The sequence below is a fragment of the Heloderma suspectum genome, chromosome 4 (assembly GCF_057233095.1).
Source record: "Heloderma suspectum isolate Gila_16-S chromosome 4, 16-S_ref, whole genome shotgun sequence".
Classification (NCBI taxonomy): Eukaryota; Metazoa; Chordata; class Lepidosauria; order Squamata; family Helodermatidae; genus Heloderma; species Heloderma suspectum.
Window position 1 is genome coordinate 165315734 of NC_139461.1, and position 19376 is coordinate 165335109.

Sequence of the window (19376 nt, forward strand, 5' to 3'; positions counted from 1 at the left end):
TTTTCTCATCCATCCTTCCAGTCATTAGAAGAGAGATAGAAAGGGAAAGAAAAATACTCCGGGTGAATGGCTGGCTAGGAAAGTGGTGCCAGTGCAAGAGATTTGGATTCTGGAACCATGGACTATACTTCCTGGAAGATGGGCTGTTGGCAAGGGATGGGTTGCACCTCACAAAGGATGGGAAGAATGTGTTTGGCCACAGCATGAAGAACTTCATCAAGAGGGCTTTAAACTGAATCCTACGGGGAAGCGAGATGTAAAGTTGGGGGTAACATGGGCGAAGGCTCATGCACCACAACAAAGAGAACAGCTCTAATAGCGCCCAATAATAGTCTTCACAAACATGTAGGAAGAAAGCCAGACTATGAAGCACATAGTCTTTGGCCCAGAGTATGGGAAACAAACAGAATGAACTTGAACTCTTAATACAGGAGGGAAATGATGACTTGATAGGTATAACTAAGACTTGGTGGGATGACTCTCATGACTGGAATACAGCAGTTGAAGGATATAACTTGTTCAAAAAGAACAGGAGGAACAAAAAGGGAGGTGGGGTTGCATTGTATGTGAAAAATACATATCTCTGCACAGAAATATAGGAGGATGAGCTTAGTAGCCCCATTTACAGCATCTGGGTTAAAACAAATGGAGCAAAGAATACAAGGAACATGGTGGTCGGAGTCTACTACTGGCCACCCAATCAAGGAGAAGATGAGGATGAAACTTTTGAAAAGCAAACTGCCAATGTTTCAAGAAAGCATGATGTAGTAGTAATGGGGGACTTCAATTTGCCCAATATTTGTTGGGAGACAAATTCTGCAAAACATTTTTCCTCCAGGAAATTCCTGACTTGTGTGGCGGATAACTTCCTCCTACAGAAAATCAAGGTAGGAACCAGAAGACTGGCTATCCTTGACTTGATCCTAACTAACAGAGATGACTTAGTGGGTAAAGTAGCACTTACAGAAACTCTGGGGGAAAGTGAACATGTTATACTTGAGTTTATCGTTCTAAAGGAAGCAAAAGCCGAGTGCAGAGAGATGCATACCCTGGATTTTAGGAAAGCCGATTGTAATAAACTCAGAACAAAGGTCCCATGGCAAGTGACTCTAATGAGAAAAGGAGTCCAAGATGCATGGGAGTTTTTTAAAAAAGGAAATTCTCAAGGCACAATCACAAACAATTCCAACAAGAAAAAAAGGTGGAAGACAACAGAAGAAGCTAATGTGGCATCATAAAAAGCTTAGAGATGACCTGAAACAAAAAAGCACACATATAGGAAGTGGAAGGAAGGCCAAGCAACAAAGGAACAGTACAGGCAGGTAGTACAGGCAGGTAGAATTGCAGGGATAGCATCAGGAAGGCTAAAGCTGAGAACAAGCTGAGGTAAGTGGGGGATGCTAAAGGCAACAAAAAGGCTTTCTTCAGCTACGTGCATAGTAAAAGGCAGAGGAAAGAAATGGTTGTTCAGCTATTAAATAAGGATGGCAAAATGATAACAGATGACAAAGAAAAGGCAGAGGTGCTCAATTCTTACTTTGGCTCAGTCTTCTCCCAAAAGAGGGTCTATGACCCCCCTGGCAAAGGCAAAGTACAAGCTGAAGGGGCAGGATTGCAACTTGAGATTGACAGGCATATGGTCAAGGAACACCTAATGACTCTGAATGAGTTCAAATCTCCAGGGCCAGATGAACTGCATCCTAGAGTAATAAAGGAACTGGCACAAGAACTCTCAGAACCACTGTCAATTATCTTTGAGAAATCATGGAGGACGGGTGAAGTGCCAGATGACTGGAGGGCTAATGTTGTCCCTCTCTTCAAAAAGGGTAAAAAGGAGGAACTTCGGAACCACAGACCAGTCAGTCTGACATCAATCCCTGGGAAAACTCTGGAGCAGATGATAAAGCAATCCATCTGTAAGCACCTCGAAAATAATGCAGTGATGAGTTGAAGCCAACATGGATTTGTCAAGAACAAATCCTGCCAGACGAATCTGATCTCATTTTTTGATCAGGTAACCTCCCTTGTGGACTGTGGGAATGCATCATATACCTTAACTTCAGCAAAGCTTTCAACAAAGTGCCCCATGACATCCTGATCAGCAAACTAGCTCAAAGTGGGCTAGATGAAACAACGAGCCGGTGGATCCACAGTTGGCTACAGAATTGGACTCAAAGAGTGCTTATCGATGGGATCTTCTCCAACTGGGGAGGGGTAACAAGCAGGGTACTGCAGGGCTCAGTCCCGGGCGCAGTGCTCTTCAACGTTTTTATTAATGACTTGGAGGAGGAGGTGCAGGGAATGCTGATCAAATTTGCAGATGACACAAAATTGGGCGGGATAGCTAATACTTTGGAAGACAGAAACAAAATTCAAAGTGATCTTGATAGGCTGGAGTGCTGGGCAGAAAACAACAGAATGACATTTAATAGGGATAAATGCCAAGTTCTGCACCTAGGAAAAAGAAACCAGATGCACAGTTACAAGATGGGGCATATGTGGCTCAACAACACTACAAGTGAGAAGAATCTTGGAAATGTTGTCGATCACAAGCTGAATATGACCAACAGTGTGATGTGGCTGCAAAAAAGGCAAATGCTCTTTTGGGCTGCATTCATAGAAGCATTGCTTCCAAATCCCAGGATGTACTAGTTCCCCTCTACTCAGCACTGGTTAGGCCTCATCTGGAGTACTGTGTCCAGTTCTGGGTACCACATTTTTAGAAGGATGCAGACAAGCTGGAGAGGGTTCAGAGGAGGGGCAACAAAGATGATCAGGGGACTGGAAACAAAGCCCTATGAAGACAGACTGAAAGAACTGGGCATGTTTAGCCTTGAGAAGAGAAGACTGAGGGGAGATAGGATAGCGCTCTTCAAGTACTTGAACGGTTGTCACAGAGAGGAAGGCCAGGATCTCTTCTCCATCATCCCAGAGTACAGGACACGGAATAATGGGCTCTAGTTACAGGAAGCCAGATTCTAGCTGAACGTCAGGAAAAACGTCCTGACTGTTAGAGCAATATGACAATGGAACCAATTACCTAGGGAGGTAGTAGGGTCCCCCACACTGGAGACATTCAAGATGAGGCTGGACAGCCATCTGTCAGGGATGCTCTGACTTGGATTCCTGCATTGAGCAGGGGGTTGGACTCGATGCTCTTGTAGGCCCCTTCCAACCCTACTAGTCTATGATTCTATTATATTGATAGGTATCTGTTGTTCTCTTTGGCTATAACCTGCACTTGGTTGCCTAATAAATAAATAAAATTAAATTAAAAAGATGAATCAAAACCAAAAAAAACCTCTCTTGGTGTAGTATGATAGTGGAAACATTATCTCCCTCACTTTCCAACAATAACATTCCATAATGCATTTGCCAAGAAAATTGCTTCCTAGAAAGTCAAGGTATGCACTGATAGAGAATGGGTGCCTCACCATTAAGTGGGTTTTAGAAGTGCCCAAGGATCATTGCTTTATTCCTCTGGGCCTAGTACAAACTTGTAACGATCCCACCCACTGCCATGGTCCTTTTTCTGTTCTGTCAAATTGACAAGGAAGGCCTCATCTGGTTTCAAAAACAGGATTCGTGTGCTTTTGACTGCAATCCTGTACCCACTTCCATGGGAGTAGGCCCCAATGAATGCAACAGGACCTGAATCCTTGACGTAGGTATGTATAGGATTGTGCTGAGACTGGATTAGGATTCTGTTAGTGTACTGCCCACTGCACTTTCCAACGGTGTCGCTGACTAAGCTGTCAGACGCGGTCTTGGGGGCGATGTTTGATTCCCCCAGGTTACCTGTCCTAGGGGATTTCCACATCCAGGCCAAGGACCCTATTTGGTTTGATTCAGGATTTTGTGGCTTACATGACAACCGTGTTCTTATCAGTTACTATCAGGTCCAACACTGTGTTAGGCACCTACTTCATTGGATGTTTTGTGTTGAGCAGGATTAGGGTTAGCTGTGGGTGAGGGATCTGGGGATAACTCCATCATGGACAGACCACGATATGATAGGGTTTAGACTCAGAGGGTCTCCTACACTCTGGGGCGGTGGGGGACCTATTAGGATGGCCCACCACGCCACCCTTGGCAGGCTTCTACTGAAGCTTTGGCTGACCGCTGGAATGGGAGAATGACGCAGAAGGTCAATACAATCACTTCTAAAAATGCCCTCTCTTGCTGGTTAGAGCCTATCAGGAGCCACTGGGGCTAGAACCAGAAACCCTCTGTATGAAGTTGCCCTGTGTGGTGAACTACCAGAACTTTGGTTTGGATTGTCTTCCTGGGCAGCGAAGTATTCTCAGGCACTGGATAGCCCTGCTCCAGGCACTCACAATCACCACTGGGGGCCCCTAGATTTCAATTTATTCATTAAAATATTTCTGAACCGCCTTTCATCCATTCAGATACCAAGGCGATGTAAAGAAAGCATGACCAATGAGCCATATAAAATAAAACAAACAATGCCCAAAATTAATCAAAATAAGGTATATAACTAAGCAACAAATATCACATAACTGACGAGCACCTAAAACCAGTGATGCGGGGCAGACATTTCTCCAAAATGGGAAAGTTTCCAGAACATTTTCTAGTACTTTATTTTTCCATGGAAATGTTTCCATTTCAAAAGTTCATTAGCAACAATGAATGGATGCCAATTGCAAATACAATGTTAGCCAAACCTGGCAGTTTCAAAGTTATAATTAATGTTTTTCAGGTTATTATCTCTAGCAAGTATGTGATAGAATATATACATGTCACTGAAGTATGCCAGTGTGAAATGGAACTACTAAGCAGTGACAGCGAAACTGAGGGTGCCCCAACAACCTCAGTGGAAGAGAGTTGAACTCTGTTGAAATAGATGAGTGGTTGTCAGCAACCATATCATGCAGTTCTTTGGGGTGCTAAAATTAATTAGTGCAGCGTGGTGCCCTCCAGATGTGTTGGATTACAAGTCCCAGCATCCCCCAGCCAATGAATTAGTGTGTCAGCAGTTCTCGATACATGTGCTTTTTCCTTGCATTTAAACAATGTAAAGGACATACAAGCTATTGGGCAGTATTCAACTGTGTCATTCCGTTAGCAGAAATGACGTTGGGCTAGCAGAAACTAGGCTCCGAAATACACCCAAGAGGAGAATCCACCTAAAGTTACGTTTGCGCAAGTGGTTGTGCATTATGCTTGCACAACCAGTTGTGCAACAGGTTGCACTTAATTCTTATACAACCTCTTGTGCAATCGCTTGCACATCCTGCTTGCGCAAATGTTTGTGCAAGTGTAATGGGCAACCGCTTGCACAATGGAAAGATTCGACAGAGTTCTGCTAGTGCTATTTGAGTTTGCAGAATGACACTGTTGGACATTGCCCAATGTCTTTCAATATTTACAAGTATTCCAAAAGAACATTCTACATAACATTTAAATCACATTAAGTGTGCTTTAATTTTTTGCTCAAATATTTCAGGTTAAATACTTGTGATACATTGGGTCAAAGAAACTAGAGGTATCCTATGTTTTTAGCTTTGTTATCTACTAAATACAAGTAAAATAAACATACTAAGTTAGTTAATTCTCTAGGTCATCAGAAAATGTTCAGGTGCAAATGACCCTAATCTGCATGGGAAAATTTTCCAATTCAATTTTTTTTAGAAATCTGACATCACTGGCTAAATGAAGAACAATAAAGCTTTGACCTGCTACCAAAAAGACTGTAGTGTCAGAGCCAGTCATACCTCTATGGGAAGGGTGTTCCACAGTTAGGGTGCCACTGCAGAGAAGGCACTCTCCCTCATAAAGCTCTACCTCTTGTTCAAATCTTCACCAAGGTTGGCCGCAGAATCCCTGTCCAAATGTCTGGAGACGGTGAGTGGCTGGACGGGGAGGAATAAGCTGAAGCTGAACCCTGACAAGACCGAGGTACTTTTGATGGGAGACAAGAGGAGGCTGGGGGATGTTGACCTGGTGTTGAATGGGGTAGGGTTGCCCTTGGAAGACCAGGTCCGCAGCCTGGGGGTCATTTTGGACTCCCAGCTGTCCATGGAGGCTCAGGTGTCAGCTGTGAGCCGGACAGCACTGTATCAACTCCATCTGATACAGCGGCTGCACCCCTTCCTTCCCAACCATCTGCTCCCATCGGTAGTACATGCCCTGGTCTCCTCTCGTTTAGACTACTGTAATGCGCTCTACATGGGGTTACCCCTGAAAACGGTTCAGAAGCTGCAGCTGGTACAGAACGTGGTGGCTCGCCTGATTAAAGGCAGCCGCTGGCAAGATCACATCACTCCAGTGCTGAAGGAGTTGCACTAGTTACCAGTTGTTTTCTGGGCCAAATTCAAGGTGTTGGTTTTGACCTTTAAAACCCTATATGGTTCCGGCCCAGCCTACCTTAAGGAGCGCCTCCGGCAACACTAGACAGGCCGCTTAACAAGATCAGCCTTGGATGGGACTAAGGAGAGGGCCTTTTCTGTGGTGGCCCCCATTCTGTGGAACTCCCTCCCTAGGGAACTCCGCCATGCCCCCTCTTTAATGAACTTCCGCTGTGCATGAAAAACGTGGTTGTTCAGGCAGGCATTTGGGGTGGGGTAGGGTATTTTAGAAAACGTTTTTATTGTAGAATTGTATTGTTTTAAACTGTTTTATTATATTCTATACATCGCCCAGAGTGGCTGGGTGACCAGCCAGATAGGTGTTTAATAAATTTAATAATAAAGCACCTCCCCTAATACATGAAGAACCTCGCCTGAAGATCTGAAGACATGGGCAAGTTGGTACAGGTTCCTTCAAGTAATTGGGTCCCAATCCGTTTAGAATTCAAAGGTAAGCATCAGCACCTTGAATTGAGCTCAGAAGTTAATAAGCTATAAAAAGCTTTCTTGTTTGGGCTGAGCTTATCTGAGCAATAATGTTTTTCCTGGCTCTCCTCTGACATCTACCTGTGACCAGCCCTGACAGAGCCCAACCCACTCCCTGGCTTTCCAGTAAGCTGGGAATGGTGAAATGGCAAGGTAACAGCTAAAGCCTTTTGAAATTTAAGCCACACCTTGTGCTTTAAAAGCTATTTTCAAGGAGATGTTTCATCACAACATGGAGCAAGCCTATAACATGAGTAAGGGAGATAAATCCATTCTGAATACATTCATTTTTGAAAGTGCAACTAGGGGTGGATTTAATTTCCTCCACTATATAAACATTCATGGTTTTTCAAATACATGAAGCTCCCCACCACATACAAGCAAAATGTTGTTTTCCTGTAATTTCAATAATATATTTACCAATAAGCCACCACTAAAAGGTCAAGCAGATGAATGCACAAATTCACCCTAATTTCAATAATATATTTACCAATAAGCCACCACTAAAAGGTCAAGCAGATGAATGCACAAATTCACCCTAATTTCAATAATATATTTATCAATAAGCCACCACTAAAAAGTCAAGGAGATGAATGCACAAATTCACCCTAAGTGCTCTCTTTGTAGTATACCGAAGCGTAACTGGTGTTCTAAGTCTATGTGTGGTCGGGAGTGGGGTGGGGGTGGGAGATGCCATCCCATTTATTTTCAGGTAGTCCTAAAGCCACACCACTTCTTTTCAAATGACATAAAACCATCCTGCCTTGTTTCGGAGAGCAGGGTCACACCAGTTTTACAACGCCTGAGAAAATACTGGCTGCTAGATAGAAAAAGGCTCTCCAGGCTTGGGACTTCAGATGTTAGAGGAAGATGAAGCTGCCTCTGCAGTGCTTGCCTCCCCCAGCTCAATAGTCTGTGGCAAAATTTGCAGCCAGCCAGAGAAAAGTATAACTAATTCATACACAAGCTAGACATTTTGGGTACAACAAAATGGCCCACATAAAGCAACACTGATTTTGGAGAAAAACACGTTCATGGGCTCCTGAAATGTTAAACGGCTGTGTGGTCACATCAGTAGAAGCCTTTTGAGACTATGAAATGAATGCTGACAGTGTGACAAAATAATAAAGGACCTTCATGCATTTAAAGCAACTGTTAATAACAGTTCATAACATGATCATAATAACAGAATGATCATAACAATAGAAAATGAGTGAATGTTCAGAACTATGAATATCATCATCTTGTTGATAAGAAATTCAATATTACTGTAAGTAGCTTCCAATCTGAAGTTCATCTGCTTGGTCAGCCCTCTAGAACAAGTTTTTACTCCAGAAGATTATGTAAGATGATGAGTGGGAGAAGAAATCATGCCATCTACACTTCTTGCTGTTCCCCAGCACTAAGGAAGTGCATAAGATTAAACACCTGGGGTTATCTGGGAGCTTTTTTGAAGATATGTCATGTCTAATATTAGGCTAAATTTACTAGTGTTTGACTTCATTTACAACATCAATCATTACAAAGAATAGTTGACACTAATAATGTCAAAGTGTGTACCTAACTCAAACTTGAATATCTTTTATGCAGTTAGGTGGATGGCCCATAGTCTAAATCTCCTTTTTCTCCTACCTCGAGCACTGGGTATAACTCCAGTTATACCCTGGCTATAGCATTCTGAATCATCTTCACTTAAGGGGAAGTGCCAGAGAACTGGCAATAATTAGAAGGCCAGTAGCAAAAATATGGTTCTCTCAAAAAATTCTAACAATTATCAACATCTTATCAATAACTCCATTCTTAAAATGACTAGTGACAGCAGAATGAAACTTACCCAACAATGCAGTGAGTTTTGGAAGAAGCCCAACTTGTACCATTTTATTTCTTAAGCCTGTGTCAAAGGAAAGGTTCAGTAAAAGTCGGAGAGTGATGTTCAGCAGGTCTTCGTGCTCACATGGTACCATTTTCACTAGTTTGTCAACAATATCCATTTCAACCTGTGTGGAAACCATTCCTGATAAAAATCCTCTGGCTGAAGGTTATTGAAATGCATAAACATTTTAGTCAAAGTTCAGCTATACTTAACACATGGAAGATAACCTGTTTTAGTGACGCTGTAGGCTTAGAACTTTAAGGATGTAGTTCAAGGTTAACTGTGTAGACAACAATGTACTGGGAAAAGGGGGGAGGGGAAATGAAACAAGTTGCCATTCTATAACTATCACTGAGACACTGCAAGTGTTCTAGGCAGCAAGATAATACCCTTTATTTTGACAAATGTGTGAACGTCATGTTCAACTGCAAATCATTTTAAATGCCACAATATTTTTTAAAATTAAATTTCATTTTAAAAAGTATGTTCCACAGACTTATGAGCAGTATCATTTCCATATATCATATTTTCTGGAGAGAGGAAAAGGGACATTTGATCATGACTGGCAGATAAATGAGGTCTCTAATATTCTCAGAAACATTTCTCTGTTACATGTCAGTCCATCACATTGGGAGGGATCCAAACTTAGTCATGCTTATTTTAGACCCATTGAAATCAATGTAAGTTAGCCATGACTAAGTCTGGATCCAACCCACAGAGGTTGTCTGGCTTTGTGCTAAGATATGTCTATTTCATTCCTCTAAGAAGCAAAACTAAAAGGGAACAGAATGCCTATATCCCGCATCCTGAAATCAACAGAAACTGTAGAAGGGTATGTGCTGAATGGGTTAACTTAATTCAAGGGCATTTGGTACAGAATCAGGCATTTTAAAAATAGCAAGATTATAAAGTTTAGAGTGAAGCAGCTAAGAGCACTGGGTGTCACTCACTGGACTGTCTCCTGCACTTCCCCCACTGCAATGAATGAGAGTTGACTGTAAGATTCCAAATCAGTTCAAGGAAGCCTGGGAAGTATGGAGCAGCAAGACATACTATGGCAGCTATGAGGCCAAAGTCTTAACTGTACATATATAAGTGCTTTTTTCTCCCAGAAAATAGGAACATGCCATTTACAAACTCAATGGTTTCACTAACAGTCTGAGGGCTGATTTATGGTGCCATCTCCCTCCACACTCAAGCCTACCTGATTTTCCCTCCCACCTACCATGTACTCAATATATAGCATGGAAAAATATAAATTCTCTCTCATCTCTCCCTATACCTTCAAAATAAAAATGGCTATTAAAATATGAATCTGAAGTGCATTGTTCTTTGTCTAAAAAAAGCTAAAATAACCGACAGTTGCTTTAAAAGGTAATATTCTATTCATGCTTTCAAGATTACTGTCACCATTAAGTTGAGGGAGAACTGGAAAATAGGTCCCTCTCTATTGATTCTGCTGAGAGACCAGCTCCATTTCATTCCTCCTCTCCCTGAACTGTTTCCATTCCAGCTGGTTATTATAAGAACAGGTACTTGTTCTTATAATAACGCCTGGGCGCTTGTTTTCTCTTCCCTACTCATCCCTTTCCTCCTTTCCTGTTGTGTCTTTTAGGTTGTAAACCTGCAGGCAGGGACTGTCTTGTTTGTTACTGATCTTATGAGAAAGGCTCCGGGAGCCTTTTTGGTTGAAGAGTGTGGTAAAAATGTTTTAAATAGATAAATATTAAAATAATTAATCTGTTGCATTTACTTGATTTGACACTTTGCTACACTCACTAAAATTTGAAAAGCACTGGTGTCACCAAGGAACAAATCCAGTTGTTAACTGAATCCTTATATACCTAACAGAGCACTTCAGAGCATTTCTTCCTGCCTAATTTTATGTAACTCTCTAAATCTACAGACCCTTTTTAGAACGATCCTCTAGGAATTTTTCCACCCAAACCTCATTTAAATAAAATTAAATAAAATCGGAGCTGCATAAGAGTGCAGCTTTTAATACCATCAACCATGGTATCCTCCTGGATCAACTCCATGGGATGGATATCAGGGGCACTGTGTTACAGTGGTTCCTTTCCTACCTGTGGGGTCGATTTCAGAGAGTAACATTGGGTGCCCATTCCTCAGCCCCTTGGCAATTGAGCTATGGGGTTTCACAGGGTACCATCTTGTCCCCAATGTTATTTAACATCTATATGAAGCTGCTGGGAGCAGTCATTAAGGGATTTGGAACTAAATGCCATCAGTATACTGATGACATGCAGCTCTATCTCCCTGTGACATCTGAATAAGGAGAGGCTGTGCAAGTCCTGAACCAGTGCCTAGACTCAGTAACAGGCCAGATGGAGGCCGCTAAACCGAAGCTGTATCCTGGCAAGGCAGAAGCCCTGTGGGTGACTGGTTCCTGAGCCTGGGAGATAGGCTCATTGCCTGTTCAGAGTGCCTTTTACCAATTTTGGCTGGTTTGCCAACTACAGGTTCTCCTCGACAGGGGTAGCTTGGCCACAGTGGTACAGGCGCTAGTAACTCAAGACTGGATTACTGCAATGTACTCTATGAGTGGCTTACCTTATGGCTGCTCCAGAAGCTGAAGCCAGTGCAGCACGCAGCAGCTTGACTGTTGTCAGGAGCTGCCCCTTTTCAGCATGCAACTCCTTTGCTGATGGAACTGTACTAGCTACCTATTCACTACTGGACCAGGTTTAAAGTTCTAGTATTAGTGTACAGAGCCCTTGGGACCAGGATACATGAGAGTGCACCTTCTCCCTTACCAACCTGCCCAGTCACTGAGGTCATCAGAGTGCATGCTCCTGATAGTTCCACATGAACCTATGGACCAATGGGAGTCCACCTGGAGAAGAGCCTTCAGTGTGGTGGCCCCCTTTCTTTGGACCTCCCTGCCCCTGGAAGTCAGGCAGCACCAACACTGTGTTGCTTCTGGCTCCTCCTGAAAACAGCACTGATCCAAGAGGCATTCCTTAACTGACGAGCCACGGTTTTACTGCAATTCTGTTTTTAAAAGGCATAATTTTAATATGGTGTTCTAATTTTTTTATTCTTTCACTATTTTACCTTTTATGTTCACCTGTTTTAGATATGAAGCCACATACAAATATTGTAAATAAATAAAATAAATAAGATTGCACAGATCTTTGCACAGTTTGGCTACATACCAAATATCCAGATAATGGTAAGCAATGCAGAAGTTGAAACTGAGGCTAGAATATGTCAGACTTATGCAGCTCAGATCAGTTCTTGTCAGGAAAAGGGTGAGAAAGCCTGTGCCTGATGCATCCCCCCTCCCGCCCCCCTCTCCCACACACACATTTTTGCAGATTGGCACTTTCAGGTGCTTCTAAGTCATGCTGGTTTTAATCAGGTTCTACAAGGTATTCGAGATTATTCACCTATTCATCTGCCCCAAGATTCCAGGATGGGCAGATATACATTTTAAAAATAAAGTGGGTAGTTGTACATGCCTTACAAGAATTGTTTAGGAAGATAGGAAGACTGGGAACCAAACCACACCTACGTACATACAGAGAAAATGCAGTTTCTCTAGTAGTGTATGCATTTAGAAGTTATGCTTGTTGTATGAACATATGAAGCTGACTTATGCCAAGTTGAAACCACTGATCCACTTATCCCAATATAATCTTCTGCAGGGGTCCCCAGCCTGTTTGAACTTGTGGGCACAGTTGGGAATTTGAGAAACTCTGTGACCACCACCACAAAATGACTCCCATGGAGGACGTAGCTAGTCACATAATGGCTGCCATGGGGGCCTGGCTAGTCAAAAGTGGCTAAAGAGGTGCAGGGTAAGAGAGATACTGAGGTTAGAGGCTAAGAAGGTGGGGGAAAGAGCAAGACAAAGGGCTGGGGAAAAAGCGAGGCTGGGAAAGGGGAAGAAACAGTGAGCAAAAGAGGTGTGGGGGGAGAGTAATAGCGAGGCTAGAGGCTGGGAGGGAGGAGGAAATAGCAAGGGGTAGAGGAGAGAGGAAGAGCAAGGCTAGAGGTTAGAGAGAAAGGTGACTAGGGTCAGGGGAAAGAAATAGCAAGGCTAGGGACTGGGATTCAGGGGGGCGGGGGGAGAAAGGGAAAAGTCTATGTGGGCAGAAGATTGGGTAGCACCAGAAAGCAACTCTTTCCTTCTCTGTCTCCCCGCCAACAGCTGAACTGCAGAAGGTTCAGGAAGAGGAAGGAGAACCTGGTGCTGTACTATTTTTCAAGGTTCTTATTAAAAATACATGTTCAAAGGCAGCAGGGAGTGCAAAGCTTCGTGGGCACAACTGGAGGTTCCTGTGGGGCATCATGGCACCTGCCAGCGCTGTATTGGGGACCCCTGATCTACTGCAACTGGCTGTGGCTTTCCAAGGTCTCAGCCAGAACTCATTTCAAGGACTGCTACTCAAAATTCTTTTAAACAGATGCAAAAGACTGTACCTGGGACTCTTCCGCATGGAAGACATGTGCTCTACCAGTGCTCATGCATTCCCATGCCCCATGTGAGTGAATGGAGGAGCAAATTCTTAGACACTGGTACATTGTAAACTATTTAAGATAATGTTACACTATGTTGTATAAGTGCAGATTTAGTCAGCAGTGGAAAGCAGGAAATAAATTTGATTGCCTTTTGTTGAGTATCTTTCCAACAAACAGTGTTTCAGCAGAGTGCTACAAGATTTACCATATCATTTTTGTTTTCCATAAAGATGCTGAGTTTCTTCAGAAATGACACAACCAGTATCAGCAGTTCGAAGTTATCTCGGTCCAGAGCTTTTACCAGCATGTGGACAATATTCTTGTTTCTCATCTTCAGCTCAGTACGAGTGTCCTCCGCAAGATTCAGCAGCAAATAAAGGGCAACTGGCACATTAAGGGGAAAAAATAACACTATGAGAGATTTAAAACATAAGGTTAATTCATTCTATAAGCACATGAAATGTTTTCAAAGTTCTTAGAAACTGCAAACTTCTCCTGTGCAAGGTCTATCGAAATAAGACTTATAGAAGAAAAGTGTGCCCTCTTTGCACCCTGATTCATTTCAACCTGAAACGGAAGTACGTCACTACATCTCTTTCAAGTCTTTTAGTTTACTGGGGGGAAATGTGGTTTAAACTTTTTAAAATAAACTCCAATATATGCGTCAATTATCAGAAGAACAAAAATAAGTAGACATGGCTTGGCTCCTGCATTCTTTCAGTAACACCTCCCTTCCTTTATACCCCATCATGTCCATCTCCACCAACTCTCTCTTAACAAAATAATCACTGCACCATATTTAAACATCAAAAGGCAGACCAAGGCACATTTCCAGTGGCTGCCCAGAACAATGGAACTCTCCTTTCCCTGAAAGTTTCAAAAAAGCAATTTCCAGAAGCAATGCAAGGTATTTCTGTTGGGCTGGAATTTATGGATAGTGACCAAACAAGCAGGAAGTTAAAATGGCTCTTTTTACCAGCTAAACATGCTATCTTCACTAAGGGTTTTGGAAAATGTTGCATTCAAATTATAAGCAGAAATATAAGCTAGACCAGACTAGTTAGTTGCACTTTGATTCTACCATCTTGTTACGCACTTATAAAGTCCACTGAAATCAGTGGGATTTATCCATCCATAACCAAAAGCAAAATAGCATTCCAAATCTTATTCTCTAGATAAATGCAACAAATTACATGAAAGTGTTAAGAGATTTCATACTCCATTGTTCTGTAGTCATATTCATACTTCTGTGCAATGCATGAAAAAAAATTCACTTCTCCCCATTTGTGCTATAATATCTCATGCTATTTAGGGGAATACTGATTCCTCCTGTTCCAATGTTGTTGTTAGTAGTATTTATTACCCTTATTTATATCCCACCTTTCAAGATACAATCCTTTGACGGTGGCTTACACGTAACTAAGATTTATATTTTATTATTATTATTTATTATTGCATTTATATCCCACCTTTTTTCCTCCTGCAAGGAACCCAAGGCGGCTTACATTATCCTCCTCCTCTCCGTTGTATCCTCACAACAACACCCCTGTGAGGTAGGCTGGGCTGAGAGTCTGTGACTGGCCCAAAGTCACCCAGTGAGCTTCCATGGCCAAGTGGGGACTAGAACCCAGATCTCCCAGCTCCCAGTCCATCACTCTCACCACTACACTACACAAATATAAGGATCCATAAGGATCTACCCCAATCGGCAGTTGGTGACAGAAGGACCTGTGGGGAGGAAGAGAAGAAAATCCTACTGGAGCAGACACCCGAGGTTGTCTTTGCCTCCCTCCCTCACTCTCCTGGAATCATTCCCACATGGCACTTGGTGGTAGCAGCCCTGTGGGGAGAGGGGAAAGTCCAGCTAGAGCAAGATCTGAGGTGGTCTTGCCTGCATGCCTCCCTTTTCCTGTTCGTATTTGTATCTAATGTCAAATTTCCATATTTGTTCAATATATTTTCATTCCTAACACTATACCCCAATTTTTAAACAGCTGCTAGAGCTTACTAGTTGCTACCTGGTCGATATAAGCAGTATGCTATGATCTTAGCTCTCTACAGACCTCTGCCTTGTGTAACCTAAAAGGAAGGACTCCTTTTAATAGAATATTTCTTTTAAAAAGTTGTTAAACTAACATGAGCATCACTAAAATAACAGTTCGGAGTATCACAATTCGCTCCATTTCTAGCATATGGAGGGAGGACATGCACAGTATTTGAGGGTTTTCCACAATTTTCCATTAAAAGTTGAGAATGTAGCTACTCCATACATCCATATCTTGGGAATTAGGACTTTGTACCTCGAAGTAGTTGCTCTTGCTTGACAACCAGCCCCTGGTACTTTTTAAAGGTTTTTTCATATTCTTTTTTTAGGGTTTGATTATCCGGATCTTCATCAAGTGAATATTTGGAGTTAAGAATATGCTCAACATATCAGAAAAGACAAAGAACAAAAACTGATAAAGCACTCTTTCATCACAAGCATACATGTTCTGTATGAGTAAAAGTAGCCTGATGTGATTGCAAGATAGTATCCATCAACTCCTTTATAAGTAAAGTGATCATATTAATAATTAGGAAATTTGCTGTGTCAACAACACATAAGATTATTTACTTATTTACTCTATCTATGTACTAACAGCAAACTCAACTCTCCAAGTATGTAGCCAAAGCAACACCATTCACATACAAAAGAGAGATATCAGCATGCTTAGGAAACTTCAAGGTTTATGAAGTAAAAAAACAAATCTTTAAGAAAAAAACCCTATAGGGCAGAGACCGCTGACTGAGCACTGGGGTGAGGATGCAATGGAGTATCCTAGAAAAGGGTATGGCTGCATGAAACCCCTGAACAGCAGCATTCTGTGCTGCAACATTTTGTTGCAAGCCCCACTTTTCTATTACAAATAACAAAGCTAATGTAACGCTTACGAATTACAAAATGAAAGGATATCAGCCTTCTTCTTCTTTGTGAGCTCTTCCTGCCAGAGCTCATGTCTCTTCAGCTCATGATCAATTATATTCATGCAGAGAGCTCCAATTTTGTAGTGTGTGATGAGTCCATGGAATTGAGAAAAGCTATATTAAGAAATATACCCGTGTAAATACCAACAACTAGAGTGACTGGCTTCAAACCAAACCTCTTCCACCATCGATTCAAAAAACACAGATCAATGACTTGGTAACCACAAAATTACTAACTTTTCAAAACACATTAATATACCATATTAATTAGACATACCTAGAGAAGCAGAAGAAGATATAAATTATATTAGTGGCAAGTTCTACACTTTGTTTCCAATCCTCTCGTAGAACTCTGGCTAAAGCACCCAAAGCAGTTTCTAAAGAGTGGGGAGAGAGTGTGATCAGTCTCAACAGCGGACAGCAGAGCATCTGGCTAATTTCCTTATGTCTAAACCAGAGGTGCCGAACATTTTCAGCCTGAGGGCTCAATTCAATTTCACAGAAGCTCTCGGGGGGGGGGGGGGGGGCACATTCCAGCGGTTGGTGGGGCTGTATGCAAACGGGGGCAAAGTAAAAAATACCAACATAATTTAGCTTAAAACTCTTGCTGATCAGTGCTAAGAGAATGTGCTTTGCATGGTGAAAGTCCCAGCTTCAATTCCCAGGTAGGGCTTGTAAAGACTGATGCGCAAAACCCTAGATAGCTGCTGCCAATGTTAACAAAACTAGGCTAGACAGGCCAGCGGTGTGACTCAGTATGAGGCAGCCTCCCATGTTCCTATGCCAGTAAATGAGCCTTACAAGAGGCATTCCAACCTTTTAGAATGGGAAAAACATTCAAAAGCCTACAAAGCAATTGACAGTTGGGGGAGGGGGGGCTGCCATCTGGAGAAACCATGAGGGCCGGATTGGGACCCAGGCAGAGTGGATTTGGCCCACAGGCCTGAAGTTCAGCATCCCTAGTCTAAACAGAATAAAGCACACCTGATGTATTATCATCATCATAACATGACTTCTGCCTAGTGTCTAGACCAAAAAGCAGAACCATCTCCTAACAAGTTAAAGGATCAAGGCTTTCAGGAAAACCTAAGACACTCATGTCTGTATGAGCCTAAGCTTAGCCACACTGCACCAACAAGGGTTGCAATCTGGTTAGAAATGCTTATTCATACACACACACACACACACACACACACACAGGGATCTTGGCTCAGTCTCCTGCTTAAGTGCCAAGACTATACTTTTTTCAGTTGCATGGTTATACAAGAGTTCTTCTGCTGAACAACTGTACAGATTATTTTGACAACAAACAGAAAGCTATGAGGCCACCAAATCCCCATGAAATCCCATAGGAATCAAACATTATTTTTACCCTAAGAGCATCTGAAACCTGCACTCAGCCACATTGCATCCTGTCAAGTTACTTTAGATTACTCGCCTCCAATTCCAAGCTGAAGTAATTGTGTGAGCCACTGTGATGCATATGCATATTAAAAGTAAGTGACATTGGTACCTAAACCTAACAGATTTGTACACAGATGACTAAATTTGCTCTATTTACTGAGGCAAAGGCCAACCCAATGTTATTTAAAAAGTTTAAAATTACCATTAAGCAGAAGTTCTTCCAGATTATCAGGGTTTCTGGCCAGCTGCAAAATGAGGGCGGAGCCACGCACCTTGTCAGGAATATCTTCATAAAGTAGCTCAATATATTCATCCATGTCATTGATATTGGCTACTTCATCAATCTGAAAACATCAAGCAGATAAAAAGAAAAATATTGAACATGCCAGGAAACAAATTGCAATTACCTGTATGAAAAACTTAAGCGTAAGTCCAAGTAGCCACACTGCATTCAAGGGGATCATTCATATTGGTAGCTAGAGGGAATGAATCTTGTATAAATACATCGAGAAATTACTGCTGTATGGACCCCCAGCCCAGTTTTATTACACCTGGGATTTTTGAGAGCTAAAGAAATAATCATGCAACAGAAATGGGATGCAGCCAGGAAGAAGAGGGAAAGGGCTCAGTACTATCCGACAGCTGGCAATTACAACAAAAACTTTGTTCCTGCAGATTACATTTATGCTCTGGAAACCTGTAAATACTGCAGAGCCTTTACTTTGGCTCACTTTAACGTTTTGCCATCAGCTCTTCTGAAAGAGAGATACTCACTAATCCCTCACTTTCAGCATGTCTGCCTCTTTCAATTGGGCATGGTTGAAACAGCTGAACATGTCTTATTATACTGTTTATACTATGCGGTCATTAGCTCCCATTACATTGCCCCAAGTGTAACAAAATTTCCTGACATATCTGATAAGTTTTACTCCTCCCTTCTTCTCTCAGACTCTATTAATGAGCTTACTCCTAAAATGACAAAGTCCTGTGCCCGGGCATGTTCTGTTAGGAAACAGATAATCTTATTATAATTCATCTTAGTATTAGCTGATACTATTAGATACTGTCACTGATGCTAGTTCTGATTTGAACCTGCCATTCTATGTAGGCTTTGCACTTGCAGTTGATATTGTATTTGTCACCTTGATTTATATTTTGTATTTCTAGCAGCTCGTCTGTGATAGTAATTAAATAAACTGAACTGAGCATATAAATACATCTGAAAAAGACCTTCAGAGACAGTTACTGCTGAAAACTTTAAGAACACGGAAGATACCTTCTCCCTTATAAGCCTTCCTGGTCACTAAGGTCATCAGATGAGGCACTTCTGGTTAGGGATGGCGGAGAATTCCGCCACAGATTCCAGTGAGGCTGGATTCTTTAGAATCCGGCCCCCTGGAATCCGTGGCGGAACAGCCTCCTGCCCCCCCCGCCGAATCCCCCCGGGATGGCACTTACGTGGGGCAGATTTGGCAGCGGCGGCTGGTCTCCTGGCCGGCCGCAGCAGGGCTGCTGCCACCGCCATTGCCATCCTTGCACTGATAGGCTGCGTAAGAATTTACGTAGCCTATCACGGCTAAAGTAAAACAAAAACAAAAAACCGCAGCATACGCAAATGGCGGCGGCTACAGTGGCCGCCATTTGCGTGGCCTATTTTTCGCCAACTTATCTTACGTCAATATTTACGTAAGATAAAACGGGGAAAAATAAAGGAACGCAAATAGCGTCCACTACACTATTTGTGTTCCCCTTTTTTTTCGCAGTTTTATCTTACGTAAATATTGACGTAAGGTAAG

General features: G+C 42.3%; 1 protein-coding gene across 1 annotated transcript in view; it reads right to left on the minus strand.

Moving 5' to 3' along the window:
• Nucleotides 1-19376, minus strand: part of KIFAP3 (kinesin associated protein 3) — a 132705-nt gene that overhangs the window by 97512 nt on the left and 15817 nt on the right. The window contains exons 5-10 of the mRNA XM_084851060.1: nt 17783-17924; nt 16454-16553; nt 16166-16290; nt 15513-15611; nt 13418-13596; nt 8689-8851 (exon numbers count right to left, since the gene is read on the minus strand). Of these exons, the coding sequence (XP_084707186.1) occupies nt 8689-8851; nt 13418-13596; nt 15513-15611; nt 16166-16290; nt 16454-16553; nt 17783-17924 (808 nt within the window). The remainder of the gene's footprint in view (nt 1-8688; nt 8852-13417; nt 13597-15512; nt 15612-16165; nt 16291-16453; nt 16554-17782; nt 17925-19376) is intronic.